The 15906-nt window shown below is 42.1% G+C and overlaps 1 protein-coding gene across 2 annotated transcripts; it reads right to left on the reverse strand.

The window, feature by feature from the left end:
• Window positions 1–1698: 1698 nt before the first annotated feature.
• LOC110497430 lies at window positions 1699–15892 on the reverse strand. Of its 2 annotated transcripts, XM_021573532.2 has the most exons (7): window positions 15724–15892; window positions 11506–11587; window positions 11003–11116; window positions 3664–3804; window positions 2693–2749; window positions 2203–2373; window positions 1699–2034 (listed from the first exon to the last, which is right to left on the reverse strand). In XM_021573532.2, exons 2-7 carry the CDS (start codon window positions 11584–11586, stop codon window positions 1909–1911), a joined length of 690 nt encoding a protein of 229 aa, XP_021429207.2. In that variant the 5' UTR covers window position 11587; window positions 15724–15892; the 3' UTR covers window positions 1699–1908. The 2 variants fall into 2 exon arrangements, with proteins under 2 accessions (XP_021429207.2, XP_021429208.2); XM_021573533.2 differs by lacking the exon at window positions 3664–3804 and having other exon boundaries at window positions 15724–15888.
• Between the last annotated feature and the right edge of the window lie 14 nt (window positions 15893–15906).

Consider the following 15906-nt stretch of genomic DNA (forward strand, 5'->3'; position numbering starts at 1 on the left):
GACTATGATAGAGGAAACCAAGTCTACATTTAACTTTAGGTTGCAGCTTTGATATGTGCTGAGAGAAGGACAGTGTACCATCTAGCCATACTCCTAAGTACTTGTATGAGGTGACTACCTCAAGCTCTAAACCCTCAGAGATAGTAATAACACCTGTGGGGAGAGGGGCATTCTTCTTACCAAACCACATTACCTTTGTTTTGGAGGTGTTCAGAACAAGGTTAACGGTAGACAAAGCTTGTTGGACACTAAGAAAGCTTTGTTGTAGAGTGTTTAACACAAAATCCGGAAGGGGCCAGCTGAGTATAAGATTGTATCATCTGCATATAAATGTATGAGAGAGCTTTTTACTGTCTAAGCTATGTTGTTGATGTAAATTGAGAAGAGCGTGGGGCCTAGGATTGAGCCTTGAGGTAATCTCTTGGTGACAGGCAGTGGCTGAGACAGCAGCTTTTCTGACTTTATACTGTACATTGCACTCTTTGAGTAAAGTAGTTAGCAAACCAGGCCAAAGACCCCATCAGAGACACCAATACTCCTTAGCCGGCCTACATGAATGGAATGGTCTACCGTATCAAAAGCTTTGGCCAAGTCAATAAAAATAGCAGCACAACATTGCTTAGAATCAAGGGCAATGGTGACACCATTGCGGACCTTTAAGGTTGCAGTGACACATCCATAACCTGAGAGGAAACCCAATTGCATACCAGAGAGAATACTATAGACATCAAGAAAGCCAGTCAGTTGATTATTGACAAGTTTTTCCAACACTTTTGATAAACAGGGCAAAATATAAATAGGCCTAAAACAGTTAGGATCAGCTTGATCTCCCCTTTAAATAAAGGGTGAACCGTAGCTGCCTTCCAAGCAATGGGAACATCCCCAGAAAGGAGAGACAGGTTAAAAAGGTCTGAGATAGACTTGGAGATGATAGGGGCAGCAACCTTAAAGAAGAAAGGGTCTAAACCATCTGAACCCAGATGTTTTTTGGGGTCAAGTTTCAGGAGCTCCTTTAGCACCTCGGACTCAGTGACTCCTGCATAGAGAAACTTTGTAGCCGGGCAGGGGGAAAAGATTGAGAAGCATCGGGGATAGTCACATCAGAAGGGGTGGAAGATGAGGAAATGTTGGCTGGGCAAGGAGGCATGGCTGAGTCAAATAGGAATCCTGACTTAATGAAGTGGTGATTAAAGAGCTCAGCCATGTGCTTCTTGTCAGTAACAGTCACATCATGAACTTTAAGGGACATGGGCAGCTGTGAGGAGAGTTTATTCTCCAGGTCTTTAACCGTTTTCCAGAACTTCTTGGGGTTAGACCCACAGAGCGAGAACTACTCCTTAAAGTAACTAACTTTGGCCTTCCGGATAGCCTGAGTGCATTCATTTTTCATTTGCCTGAACGAGAGCCAGTCAGCCTGAGTATGCGTGTTCCGAGTCTTTAGCCAAATGCAATTCTTGAGGTGGAGTAACTCTACAAGATCACGGTCGAACCAGGGGCTGAACCTGTTTTTAATTATAATTTTCTTTATGGGGACAATACCACTGAAATATTCAAAAAAGAAGGTCCAAGCATCTTCGACAGAGGGGATCAAGCTTATTCTAAACCATTTTACTGATATTTATAGGTTATTATAAAAAGCCAGCAGTGACCTTACACTGAACACACAACCCTCAATCTAAATAAGCATCAGTCCACGGAGTTTATACAAATTATTTTATTAGGTTTCTCAAAACATTGTAAGCCTGTAAAGATCGAAAGGAACAAACAAACCCATGAAATAAACAAACTTGAACTTAAACAAGTTAAAAGAAATGTGGTCACTGAGAAATTTTTTATTAAACAGATCATTATTTTTCTAAAACAGGTTTTTCAACTAGCATCCATTGGTTAATCAGTTTGAATAATTGATTAATTGATCATTCGGCACAGTCTCACTCCGAGTCCCTTGAGTGCGGAGAAAGAGAGGAGAGAGTGGAGGGTAAGAGCACCCAAGTCATAAACGATGAGTAGGACTATGATACTCCTGAAGAACTCCTGGGACAGAGAAAAGCACAAGGAAGGATAAACAACAACAACAAAAAACACAGTGCCACACACAATACAGGGCACTAAAATAGCATAGTGGCAAACAAGACAAACTGTCCACACACACACCGCACACACACACACACGCTTATGAACCACCCACAAATCATTCCTTACCTCTAGGTACTCTCCTGGGCACTTTTGTGCAGCCCATGTGTACAGGTCGATGCTTGGCAGAGTGCAGGGTGCAGCAGAGCCCTGGACGGAGTGTAGGGAGACGCTGTACGAACACAGAGCCAGTAGGCTCGCCACCAGGCTGGCCACGTTAGTGTAGGCACAGCCTGTCAGCTGGGGAGGAAGACACAACATGGAAGAAAGAGTAAGCAGAGACAGGAAAATCTCCTGGCCCCAAACATGAAATACGATAAACTTTATTGTTCCTAAGAGAAAAAAGGTATAGGACCGCAAATGTTGCTATATAATGAATGTATCTTCTCATGCACGTAACAGGGTATACACATTGCACAGTAGCCTATGGGCAACATGTTCAGCCTAACATGTGAGTTGCTTTACAGGTCGACCCAGGTGGACATTTAAATAATGGAATCTATTACACCTGGTTAGAGCAGTGTATGCAATGCAACATGTGACTGTTGTAATGACTTACTAGCTGTCTGCTGGGAGACTTCTCACAGGCGAAGGCGAACGACCCTGCCATCACAAACTTTAAAAGAAAGTATAAACAACATATGTTGTTTCAATTGCTCCAGATGTGAAAAAAGAAAACCAAACCATCCAATGATGTACACTAAATCACATATAGCCTATGCATAAAATAAACAGAAGCCACATGAAGCTTGGCACCTTAATTGGGGAGGACAGGCTCGTGGTAATGGCTGGAGCGGAATTGGTAGAATGGTATCAAATATATCAAATACATGGTGACCCTTCAATGTTGTGATGCAAAAATATTGGCAAAATGTATTTCTGATAAAATAAAAAAGGTCCTACCGGACATTGTTCATCACGATCAGACGGGATTGTTAAAAGGAAGATATATTGGAAACAACATAAGACAACTACTATAAATAAAGGAAAACTATGAGAATGAGGGAAACCAGGTATAATTTTCATGGCAGATTTTGAGAAAGCATTTTATATAGTCCCTGGATTTTTGAACTCTCTCATAAGATGGGTAAAAGTCATGAACAACAATCCTTTATGTGAAATAATAAATAACAGTTACTCCTCTGAGAACTTTGAATTGTCAAGGGGCATAAAACAAGGTTGCCCTCTGTCACCATACCTATTTATTATGGCCATTGAATGGTGAACACCATTGTGCCATTTTGGAGTCACTTCTATTGTAAATAACAATAGAATATGTTTCTAAACACTTCTGAATTAATGTGGATGCTACCATGATTATGGATAATCCTGAATAAATCGTGAATAATGATGAGTGAGAAAGTTACAATTCCAGTGGGTCAGAAGTTTACATACACTAAGTTGACTGTGCCTTTAAACAGTTTGGAATATTCCAGAAAATGATGTCATGGCTTTAGAAGCTTCTGATAGGCTAATTGACATCATTTGAGTCAATTGTAGGTATACCTGTGGATGTATTTCAAGGCCTACCTTCAAACTCAGTGCCTCTTTGCTTGACATCGTGGGAAAATAAAAAGAAATCAGCCAAGACCTCACAAAAAAATGTAAACCTCCACAAGTCTGGTTCATCCTTGGGAGACATTTCCAAATGCCTGAAGGTACCACCTTCATCTGTAAAAACAATAGTATGCAAGTAAAAACACCATGGGACCCCACAGTCGTCATACCGCTTAGGAAGTGGACGTGTTCTGCCTCCTAGAGATGAACATACTTTGGTGCGAAAAGTGCAAATCAATCCCAGAATAACAGCAAAGGACCTTGTGAAGATGCTGGAGGAAACAGGTTCAAAAATATCTATATCCACAGTAAAACGAGTCCTAAATCGACATAACCTGAAAGGCCACTCAACAAGGAAGAAGCCACTGCCATAACCGCCATAAAAAAGCCAGACTACGGTTTGCAACTGCACATGAGGACAAAGATTGTACTTTTTGGAGGAATGTCCTCTAGTCTGATTAAACAAAAATAGAACTGTTTGGCCATAATGACCATCGTTATGTTTGGAGGAAAAAGGGGGAGGCTTGCAAGCCGAAGAACACCATCCCAACTGTGAAGCATGGGGGTAGCATCATGATGTGGGGGTGATTTGCTGCAGGAAGGTCTTGTGCACTTCACAAAATAGATGGCTTCATGAGGGAGGAAAATTTGGTGGATATATTGAAGCAACATCTCAAGACATCAGTCAGGAAGTTAAAGCTTGGTCGCAAATGGGTCTTCCAAATGGACAATGACCCCAAGCATACTTCCAAATTTGTGGCAAAATGGCTTAAGGACAACAAAGTCAAGGTATTGGAGTGGCCATCACAAAGCCCTGACCTCAATCCTATAGAAAATTTGTGGGCAGAACTGAAAAAACGTGTGCGAGCAAGGAGGCCTACAAACCTGACTCAGTTACACCAGCTCTGTCAGGAGGAATGGGCCAAAATTCACCCAACTTATTTTTGGAAGCTTGTGGAAGGCTACCCGAAACATTTGACCCAAGTTAAACAATTTAAAGGCAATGCTACCAAATACTAATTGAGTGTATGTAAACTTCTGACCCACTGGGAATGTGATGAAAGAAATAAAAGCTGAAATAAATCATTCTCTCTACTATTATTCTGACATTTCACATTCTTAAAAGTGAAAGTGGTGATCCTAACTGACCTAAGACCTTTTTTTTTACTCTGATTAAATGTCATGAATTGGAGTATGTGAAAAGGTGTATGTGAACTTCCGACTTCCAACTCTACATTATGAACCATTAATTTCTATTGAGCACAAAAAATCTGAAACAGAACCAAAACAAACAGCGAATATATATAACAAATTTGTAGAGTCACAAGCTTGATGTAGTCATTGCATGCTATGAATAATTGGACTAAATACTTTCTACTACTTTAATACATATACAGTACCATTCAAAAGTTTGGACACAACCACTCATTCAAGGGTTTTTCTTTATTTTTGCTATTTTCTACATTGTAGAATAATAGTGAAGACATCAAAACTATGAAATAACACATATGGAATCATGTAGTAACAAAAAAAAGTGTTAAACAAATCAAAATATATTTTATATTTGAGATTCTTCAAAGTTGCCACCTTTTGCCTTGATGACAGCTTTGTCCATTCTTGCCATTCTCTCAACCAGTTTCATGATGTAGTCACCTGGAATGGATTTCAAAAAAGGGAATTTGTGAAATTTGTTTCCTTTTTAACGAGCTTGAGCCAATCAGTTGTGTTGTGACAGGGTAGGGTTGGTATACAGAAGATAGCCCTACTTGGTAAAATACCAAGTCCATATTATGGCAAGAACAGCTCAAATAAGCAAAGAGAAATGACAATCCATTAAGGATCGGACACTTTTTTTCAATTTTCGCCTAAAATGACATACCCAACTTTAACTGCCTGTAGCTCAGGTGCTGAAGCAAAGATATGCATATTCTTGGTACCATTTGAAAGGAAACACTTTGACGTTTGTGGAAATGTGAAAGGAATGTAGGAGAATATAACACATTAGATCTGGTAAAAGATTATAAAACATTTTTTTTGCACCATCATCTTTGAAATGCAAGAGAAAGGACATCATGTATTATTCCAGCACAGGTGCGAGTTTGGCCACTAGATGGCAGCAGTGTATGTGCAAAGTTTTTAGACTGATCCAATGAACCATTGCAGTTCTGTTCAAAATTGTCACGAGTTACTAGGAGTGGAAGGTAGGAGTCAGGTGCAGAGAGCAGAGGGTTCAATAATAGATTATTTATTTCTCCGGCACAAAAACGGTCACGCCAAACACAGGCTGCAGAAACACTGACCAGCCCAAACACACAGGGCAAAATGATACGGAGAACAAAATACATCCACAACCGACAGCGAACACAAAATAATCCCGCACAAACCTAAGCGGGCCTAACAGGCTTAAATAGGCCAGGAATCAAGAAACACAAAAGAAACAGGTGCAACTAATAAGACTAAACCAACAGAAAAGGGAAAAGGGATCGGTGGCGGCTAGTAGACCGGCGACGACGACAGCCGAGCGCCGCCCGAACAGGCAGGGGAGCCACCTTCGGCGGGAGTCGTGACAAAAATGTTGTATCAAGACTGCCCAAATGTGCCTAATTTGTTTATTAATAACTTTTCATCTTTTCAAGTGCAGTCGCAAAAACCATCAAGTGCTGTGATGAAACTGGCTCTCATGAGGACCGCCACAGGAAAGGAATACCCAGAGTTACCTCTGCTGCAGAGGATAAGTTCATTAGAGTTACAAGCCACAGAAATTGTAGCCATAATAAATGCTTCACAGAGTTCAAGTAACAGAATCATCTCAACATCAACTGTTCAGAGGAGACTGCCTAAATCAGGCCTTCATGGTCGAATTGCTGCAAAGAAACCACTACTAAAGGACACCAATAATAAGAAGAGACTTGCTTGGGCCAAGAAACACGAGCAATGGACATTAGACCGGTGGAAATCTGTCCTTTGGTCTGATGAGTCCAAATGTGAGATATTTGGTTCAACCACTGTGTCATTGTGAGAAGCAGAGTGGGTGAACGGATGATCTCCACCTCCATATGTGTGGTTCCCACTGTGAAGCATGGAGGAGGAGAATGTGTGAAGGTGTGGGAGTGCTTTGCTGGTGACACTATATAAAGGTACACTTAACCAGCATGGCTACCACAGCATTCTGCAGTGATACGCCATCCCATCGGGTTTGCACTTTGTGGGACTATCATTTGTTTTTCAACAGGACAATGACACAAAACACTCCTCCAGGCTGTGTAAGGGCTATTTGACCAAGAAAGAGAGTGATGGAGTGCTGCATCAGATGACCTGGCCTCCACAATCACCCGACTCTAACCTAAGTGAGATGGTTTAGGATGAGTTGGACCACAGAGTGAAGGAAAAGCAGCCAGCAAGTGCTCAGCTATGTGGGAACTCCTCAAGACTGTTGGAAAAGCCTTTCTCATGAAGATGGTTGAGATAATGCCAAGAGTGTAAATCAAATCAAATATGTCAGATGCGCCGAATACAACAGGTATATAGACCTTACCATGAAATGCTTACTTACAAGCCCTTAACCAACAATGCAGTTAAAGAAAGAGTTAAGAAAATAATTACCAAATAAACGAAAGTAAAAATTCATAAAAAGTAGGTGGGTAACGGTACCGAGTCAATGTGCAGACGTGCAGGTTAGTCGAGCTAATTTGTGCATGTAGGTAGGGGTCAAGTGACTATGCATAGATAATAAACAGCAAGTAGCAGCAGTGTAAAATGAGATGGGGGGGGATCCATGTAAATAGTCTGGGTGGCAATTGATTAATTGTTCAGGAGTCTTTTATTGCTTGGGGGTAGAAGCTGTTAATGAGCCTTTTGGTCCTAGACATGGTGCTACGGTACCGCTTGCCATGCGGTAGCAGAAAGAGCAGTCTATGACTAGGGTGGCTGGAGTCTTTGACTATTTTTGGGGCTTTCCTCTGATACCACCTAGTATCATCCTGGATGGCAGGAAGCTTTGGCCCCAGTGATGTACTGGGCCGTATGCCGAGCAGTTGCCATACCAGGCGGTTATGCTCTCGATGGTGCAGCTGTATAAGTTTTTGAGGATCTGGGGACCCATGCCAATTCTTTTCAGTCTCCTGAGGGGGAAAAGGTGAGGTCATGCCTTCTTCACGACTGTCTTGGTGTGTTAGGACCATGATAGTTCGCTGGTGATGTGGACACCAAGAAACTTGAAACTCTCAACCCGCCCCACTACAGCCCCCGTTGATGTTAATGGGGGCCTGTTCAGCCCGCCTTTTCCTGTAGTACATGATCATCTCCTTTGTCTTGCTCACGTTGAGGGAGAGGTTGTTGTCCTAGCACCACACTGCCAGGTCTCTGACCTCCTCCCTATAGGCTGTCTCATCGTTGTCAGTAATCAGGCCTACCACTGTTGTGTCGTCAGCAAACATAATGATGGTGTTGGAGTCATGTTCGGCCACGCAGTCGGGGGTGAACAGGGAGTACAGGAAGGGACTAAGCATGCAACGCTGAGGGGCCCCAGTGCTGAGGATCAGCGTGGCAGACGTGTTGTTGCCTACCATTACCACCTGGGGGCGGCCTGTCAGAAAGTCCAGGATCCAGTTGTAGAGTGAGTGTTTAGTCCCAGGGTTCTTAGCTTAGTGATGAGCTTTGTGTGCACTATGGTGTTGAACTTTGAGCTGTAGTCAATGAACAGCATTCTCACATAGGTGTTCCTTTTGTCCAGGTGGGAAAGAGCAGTGGGGAGTGCGATTGAGATTGCGTCATCTGTGAATCTATTGGGGCGTTATGCGAATTGGAGTGGGTCTAGGGTATCCGGGATGATGCTGTTGATGTGAGCCATGACCAGCATTGCAAAGCACTTCATTGCTAACGAAGTGAGTGCTACAGGGCGCTAATAATTTAGGCAGGTTACCTTTGCTTCCTTGGGCACAGGGACTATGGTGGTCTGCTTGAAACATGTAGGTATTACAGACACGCTCAGGTAGAGGTTGAAAATGTACTCATGCTTTGAGTACACGTCCTGGTAATCCGTGAAAGTTGACCTGTTTAAAGCTCTTGCTCACTACGGCTACAGAGTGTTATCACACGTCCGGAACAGCTGGTACTCTCCTGCATGCTTCAGTGCTGCTTGCCTCGAAGCGAGCATAAAAGGCATTTAGATAGTCTGGTAGGCTCGCGTCAATGGGCAGCTCGCGGCTGGGTATCCCTTTGTAGTCTGTAATAGTTTTCAAGCCCTGCTACATCCGACGAGTGTCGGAGCCGGTGTAGTAGGATTCAATCTTAATCCTGTATTGACGCTTTGCCTGTTTGATGGTTTGTCTGAGGGCGCGCTCCTTGAAAGCGGCAGCTCTAACCTTTAGCTCGATGCGGATGTTGCATGTAATCCATGGCTTCTGGGTGGGATATGTACATACAGTTACTGTGGGGACAACGCCGTTGATGCACTTATTGACGAAGCCAATGACTGAGGTGGTGTACTCCTCGATGCCATTGGATGAGTCTGTGCTAGATAAACAGTCCTGTAGCGTAGCATCTACGTCATCTGAACACTTCCGTATTGAGCTCGTCACTGGTACTTCCTGCTTTAGTTTTTGCTTGCAAGCAGGAATCAGGAGGATATAATTATGGTCAGATTTGCCAAATGGAGGGCGAGGGAGAGCTTTGTATGCGTCTCTGTGTGTGGAGTAAAGGTGGTCTTTTTTTCCTCTGGTTGCACATGTGACATGCTGGTAGAAATGAGGTAAAACGGATTTAAGTTTGCCTGCATTCAAGTCCCCGGCCACTTGGAGCGCCGCTTCTGGGTTAGCATTTTCTTGTTTGCTTATGGCCTTATACAGCTGGTTGAGTGCAGTCTTAGTGCCAGCATTGGTTTGTGGTGGTAAATAGATGACCACGAATAATATAGATGAGAACTCTCTTGGTAGATAGTGTGGTCTACAGCTTATCATAAGGTACTCTACCTCAGGTCAGTAATACCTTGAGACCACTTTAATATTAGACATTTCGCACCAGCTGTTTTTGACAAATAGACACACACCCCCGCCCCCCATCTTACCGGACGTAGCTTCTCTGCCCTGCCGACGCATGGAAAATCCCTGCCAGCTCTATATTATCCATGTCGTCGTTTAGCCACGACTCGGTGAAAGATATTACAGTTTTTAATGTCCCGTTGGTAGGATAACCTTGATCGTATATCATCCATTTTGTTTTCCAATGATTGCACGTTGGCCAATAGAGCAGATGGTAGTGGGGGTTTACTCACTCGCCCTGCCGCCTTTTCTCTGTCTTTTCTTCATGCAAATGACAGGGATTTTGGCCCGTTTCCGAGAAAGCAGTATATCTTTTGCGTCGGACTTGTTAAAGAAAAACTCTTTGTCCAGTTTGAGGTGAGTAATTGCTGTTCTGATGTCCATAAGTTATTTTCGGTCATAAGAGACAGTAGCAGCAACATTACATTACATTTTGATTTGTTTTACTCTTTTTTGGAGATTCCATTTGTTATTTGTTTTACACTTTTTTGGTGACTACATGATTCCATATGTGTTATTTCATAGTTTTGATGTATAAAATAGTAAAAATAAAGAAAAGCCCTGGAATGAGTAGGTGTGTCCAAACTTTTGATAGGTACTGTAAGTGAATTTGTCCCAATACTTTTGGTCCCCTAAATGGGGGTACTATGTACAAATAGTGCTGTAACTTCTAAACGGTTCACTCGATATGAATGAAGACACCCTTCAAATGAAAGCTGACAGTCTCCAATTTAACATCATCGTCATTGTGTCACTTCTAATCCAAAGTGCTGTAGTTCAGAGACAAAACAACAAAACATTTATTGTTAGGGGATCTGAAAAAACATGCAGTCAATGGGAAATATCATTATACTCGAGTAAAGTATTTATTTTTAGGGCAATATCGGTAGAAATGTTAGAAATAGTTAGGTTCAGGACCCTCGTAAGACATCATAGCAAAATGGAGGGATGTATTGCAAAAGGAAATAGCATTATACTGGGAAACATGGGTAAATCTGTGGATATTGGAGGGTTGGAGTTAAGATCAGAGTGAGTGGTGGATTGGCCGCTGCGGGTGAGAATCCAGCACTTGAATAAATTAGGAATATATGTATAATTTCTTAACTATAGGTACCGTAGATGTGAGCAAGATAGCTGTAAGTAGCAGTAAACATATTGTCGTTGTCCATTAGTTTACTCCAATTAGGGTAGGGATGTTATGGTAAGGAGAAAAAAGTATAGAGAGAAATAAAACAAACAAAGATACTTATGACTTTATCAAATTAGGATCTTACCAGGAAGCCAATAAATAAAGGGAGCGTGAGTTGTAGTTTGGGTAAACCAATGTCTATGTAGTACAGAGGCACAGCCAACAGCACCTGGAATAGACCCAGGAGTATCGACATCACCTGGTGGAGAAAAGAGAGAACTGCATCTAAAGGAACTGGGACGATTACAAAAATAAGCTCTGTGGTCCGATTCTAGCCTTCTCCCAGTTCCATTCAGTCTTTATCATAAGAAATTACTAGTGCAAAATGTATGATGAGGACAACCGGGCCTTCTAGCCCTTGCTTTCACCAGTCCAATGCTTTTAAGTTCATGACGGGGAGTGAGCACGTGTGTACTCCATGGATCAAGTGATGTCTGATGCATGGTGACACGATAGATATAGAAATTCCACTCTTAAGACAATTGAACGGTACAACAAGGAGGGAGAGAGCAGTCTGGTAGATGTATTGGCTATCTCTATGTATGAGTGTTTAGTAATCATTGCCCATTACTCATTCAATTATCTTACCGCTACAACCTCTGGGTCAAACATGATGAAAAGGCGATGTAGTTTAGGAACATCTGTTCCTGACTCAGTGGATGACATCATCCTGAATGAAAGAGTTTGGTCCAGGAGAAAGGAGAGGAAAGAGAAATGAGAGGAAGAGAAAGGAGAGAGGAGAGGAGACATGCCTATCAGAATCAACCACAAAATGTAACCAATACAAACACAAAATGTAATCGCAGGCACTGGAACGCAGTGTTCTATGCTTTCCAGCGTGATATATGAACTCTGCTTATTAAATGGATACTTATGGATTTTGGCAATGAGTACCTTTGCCGGCAGTTCAAACTCATAAGAAAGACACACCCTCATCCACCTACCCTCACCTTATGCCCTTGGGGAAATCCCCGTCGCCATCTTGGAGGGTGGTCCAAACGATTAGCCAAGCAAGGGAATAGCCGAGCAAGGGAAGTTTGCAACGTAAGCCCATCAGCCCTAGTTTTTAGTCGAGTTTGCGAGTGTACAACTATGTTCACTCCGGGGCCTGAAACTCACCATAATTCAATTTGCGACAATTGTACATCCGCTAAAAAAAGTCAGTGAACACTTAAAAACAACATCAATGAAGAAGTCAACATACAAGTGTAAGTAAAAAACGAATGCAAATAAATTAGAAATTGTGCTACTAATGCACATGACGGCACAAACACCTCTCGTAAAAAGTAAATATGTTTTTGTTTGGTTATCTTTTGGAAATTATAGAAATTATAGAAACATTTTCCTTCTTCAGAAGTTCCAGCTAGGCAGGCTAACGTTAGTTAGCTAATTAGTTTGCTAGCTTTCATACAGTAGGCGTATATTAATAATTATATATTTAATGTAAGTAAACATGATTGACGGTAGCACATATGAAGTGCCCCCAAGCTACCGGTGTCCTAAAAGTCACTAGAAGTCGCTAAATGACGTCATCGCCTAATTTGCATAATTGGCCATGTGCATGTAATTGTGATGGACGCTGTAGGAGAGAGGAATAACTTTGTGGGAGAGACAAAAAGTGAGTAAAAAACACAAAATATGTTTAGAACTACAAAGGAACTTTCTTCTGTCGATTCTTGTTTTTTTTATGTCACAATTCCAACCCTCCTCCATTATCCGGGCTTGGGACCTGCAAAAGTGACCCAAAGAGACACTCTGGCGGAGTTACTTATTTTTTTATTTTATTTTTTATTACACAATCTACATTAACAATCTAAATGGACCAAAAACAGACAATAGAAAAAATTGTCAATGTGAGAAAATGATGGATAACTAGTCTGGCCCTAATTCAGGTTAAAACCTCTTTGGGCTGAGATCCCACTAACGGGATCGATATGACAACAGCCAGTGTAAGTGCAGGGCGCCAAATTCAAAACAACAGAAATCCCATAATTAAAATTCCTCAAACATCATTTTAAAGATACACTTCTTGTTAATCCCACCAGTGTCCGATTTCAAAAAGGCTTTACAGCGAAAGCAAACCAAACGATTATGTTGTGTCAGAGCCAAGTCACAAAAGAACAGACATTTTTCCAGCCAAAGAGAGGAGTCAGAAAAAGCAGAAATATAGATGAAATTAATCACTAACCTTTGACAATCTTCATCAGATGACACTCATAGGACTTCATGTTACATAATACATGTATGTTTTGTAATTGTCTGCATCATTTCCAATCCCCCATATATTTTTGGGGTAAATATATATATCCATACACACATGCATACATATACACATATATACATACACATACCTATATAGACATACATACTTTTTTCAACACTTCTCGAGAAAAGCCACAACAGCACGGGCTATAGATTTGGCATCTCCTCCCTCCAACTCAACAAGCCCCAGAAATGTTGATACAGTTGTCTGCTTGGTGTCACTAAAGTACCATATCACAACCCCCAGGTACATAGAAACACTTACATCCGTGGACTCATCGAGGAGGAGGCTGAAACGCTGGTCACCCACATCTGCGACCAACTTTTTCAGAAAGTATGGTGCTAGAACACCATTAATCATTTCTGTGCACTTTGTCCTGTGCATTTTGAAGTGGGTAGTAGCAGTGGAGTCTGAGAAAGCAGCTCCACATGCTTCTCCAATGTGATCACATGCCAGCATGGAACAGTGTTCAGAGATAGCTAATGCCATGTTGGCCTCAGCCTTTATTGCAGAGTCAATTTTTTTAACCATAAATGGCAGCTTGTTTTGGGTGGGAACTGTTATAAGGCTCTGCCTTTTGAGTATGTTTTTGAGTTGCCATGTGTTTTTTTACTTCACTAAGTTTGGTGTAGAAATCAGCCTTCAATACAGGCAGTATGCCCGTGTATCATCTCCAATAAACGGCTTCAACCAGACTTTGAATTCAGGGTTTGATTCCCACTCCTTTCTGTATTTTTGAGTGTACAGTTTAGACTGAGACATGAATATCTTGCCAGCTAGATGTTTAGCTTATGTCACAGAGAGGCACACACACAGTGGACAAGGTGAGTAAGTGACTGAGGCTGTGTGAGTCAAATGCAGTGATTTATTTTAGACAAAGAACATTTTACATTTACTTCCCGCACTGAATGTAAGCCAGCGGCGGCTTCCCGCATGCGCAATTAATTTGCAGTCTGGAGGGGTGAACATCTCCTGCTCTGACTGCAGCTGGGAGGGACTGCTGTGTGAGGACTGGGCCGCCTGTGAGTGCTTTGGGATGGGGTGGGGCCCATGGCAGCACCCACTGCTCGTTGAGAAGAGTAAGAACGATACGTGCTTTCATGTCAGAGTCTCCAAAAGTCTCCAATAACACCAGAAAAAGTCACTAGTCCATTTTTTGAAAATGTGTCGCTAGAGGGGACTTAATACTCGCTAAATATAGTGACAAAGTCGCTAAGTTGGGAACACTGGATTAAAAAAAGTGACGAATTTCCGGTCAAGGGTGGTCCATTTAAAAATCATTCCTTCCTCCCTCATTTTTAAATGTATTTTTTTATTAACAAATATCAACAAACAAAATAGGAATAGTCACATGCAAACAAGCATACATACAAACTATTTACATTGCCAGGAATCCTAAACAAACCAATCATATTAATTAATAATACAACAATTTGTATTTCCTTCCTCCCTCGCCCCCTTGCCCCACAAGTGTATACTCGTCAGACGTCATGATACGTCATCGGAAGTGTCCACTTAATTTGAGGGCAGAGGGGATTGGGTGTGTCTTTTAACTGTTTGGACCATACATTTATCTACTTCACCAGAGTGTTTGCCAAAATCCCGAAGTATCCCTTTAAGCATGTGCATGTTTATGTTGAGCTGAAACTGAAAGAGGAGCGAGGTGCATTTGACCTAGCAATGATTTTGTATTGTGGTAATTAATGAGTGGTGTGAATGACTGGAAGAGAGAGCCAGAGCCAGAGAGATTGAGACGGGGAGAGAGAGAAGGAGAGAGAAAAGAAGAGCTAGGGAAGGAGAGGGATGGCGGGAAGGAGAGAGGGAAAGAGGCCGGGAGGGAGGGAGTTGGGAGAGAGAGTCCGAGAGAGGGTGAAAACCACATGTCAGAGTAGGCCTAGTCCCCATTGGATATAGTGGAATGATGCATCTGGATGAAAAACAGATGTGCGCTTGGGGAGGGAAGGGGCGGGGAGGGAGATGTATTACTATGAAATCGAGATATGGGGCATGGTAACATTTCATTTCCAGACCAGCGACACCAAACATTATTCTAGAGCGTAGAACGCTTTCTGCGCTCTACTGTATTCGAAGTGGGGAAAGGTTTGCTTGTTTGCTTGTTTAGGCCAAGCAAACGAAATAAGAGGAGAGGGGAGAGGAAAGAAAGCAAAACAGGGGAAATAGCAATGAACTACGGTACATTAACACGGTCCAGCCGACTGGTCTGAAGTGTATTGACATAACATGAGGTTCAAGGCCAAATTAATGGGGGGGGGGGGGGGGGGGGGGGGGGGCATAATAGAAAGATTGGCTTCTTTTATTTATTTAAGTTGCCTACATTTTATTAAACCTTTATTTAAAGATACAAGTCAGTTAAGAACAAATGTATAACGCCTATTTACCTTGCTTATTTCTCAATAACCTTGCTATGTTGCCTACACATCAATATGGCTAAACTGACATATTCTGTCGATACCCCCTGAAGAACAGCGTAACTTCATCCACCATTTATGTAAATTCATCAGCTATTTAAAAAAATTATTTACCTTGATGAAAACAGCCCCTGTTGGATACACACGGTCCTTTTTTTTGTTGCAAAATTACCGTGTAGGTCCAGGCTGTCACAAAAAAAAACGGTTGCTACGAATGTTTAGATTGACTATTGTATCACTGTCTCGCAAGACGAGGGGGTGACAGTGGGCTAGGGGTGGAGGCTTTGCACCAGTGAA

This window comes from Oncorhynchus mykiss, chromosome 19, assembly GCF_013265735.2.
Source record: "Oncorhynchus mykiss isolate Arlee chromosome 19, USDA_OmykA_1.1, whole genome shotgun sequence".
NCBI lineage: Eukaryota > Metazoa > Chordata > Actinopteri > Salmoniformes > Salmonidae > Oncorhynchus > Oncorhynchus mykiss.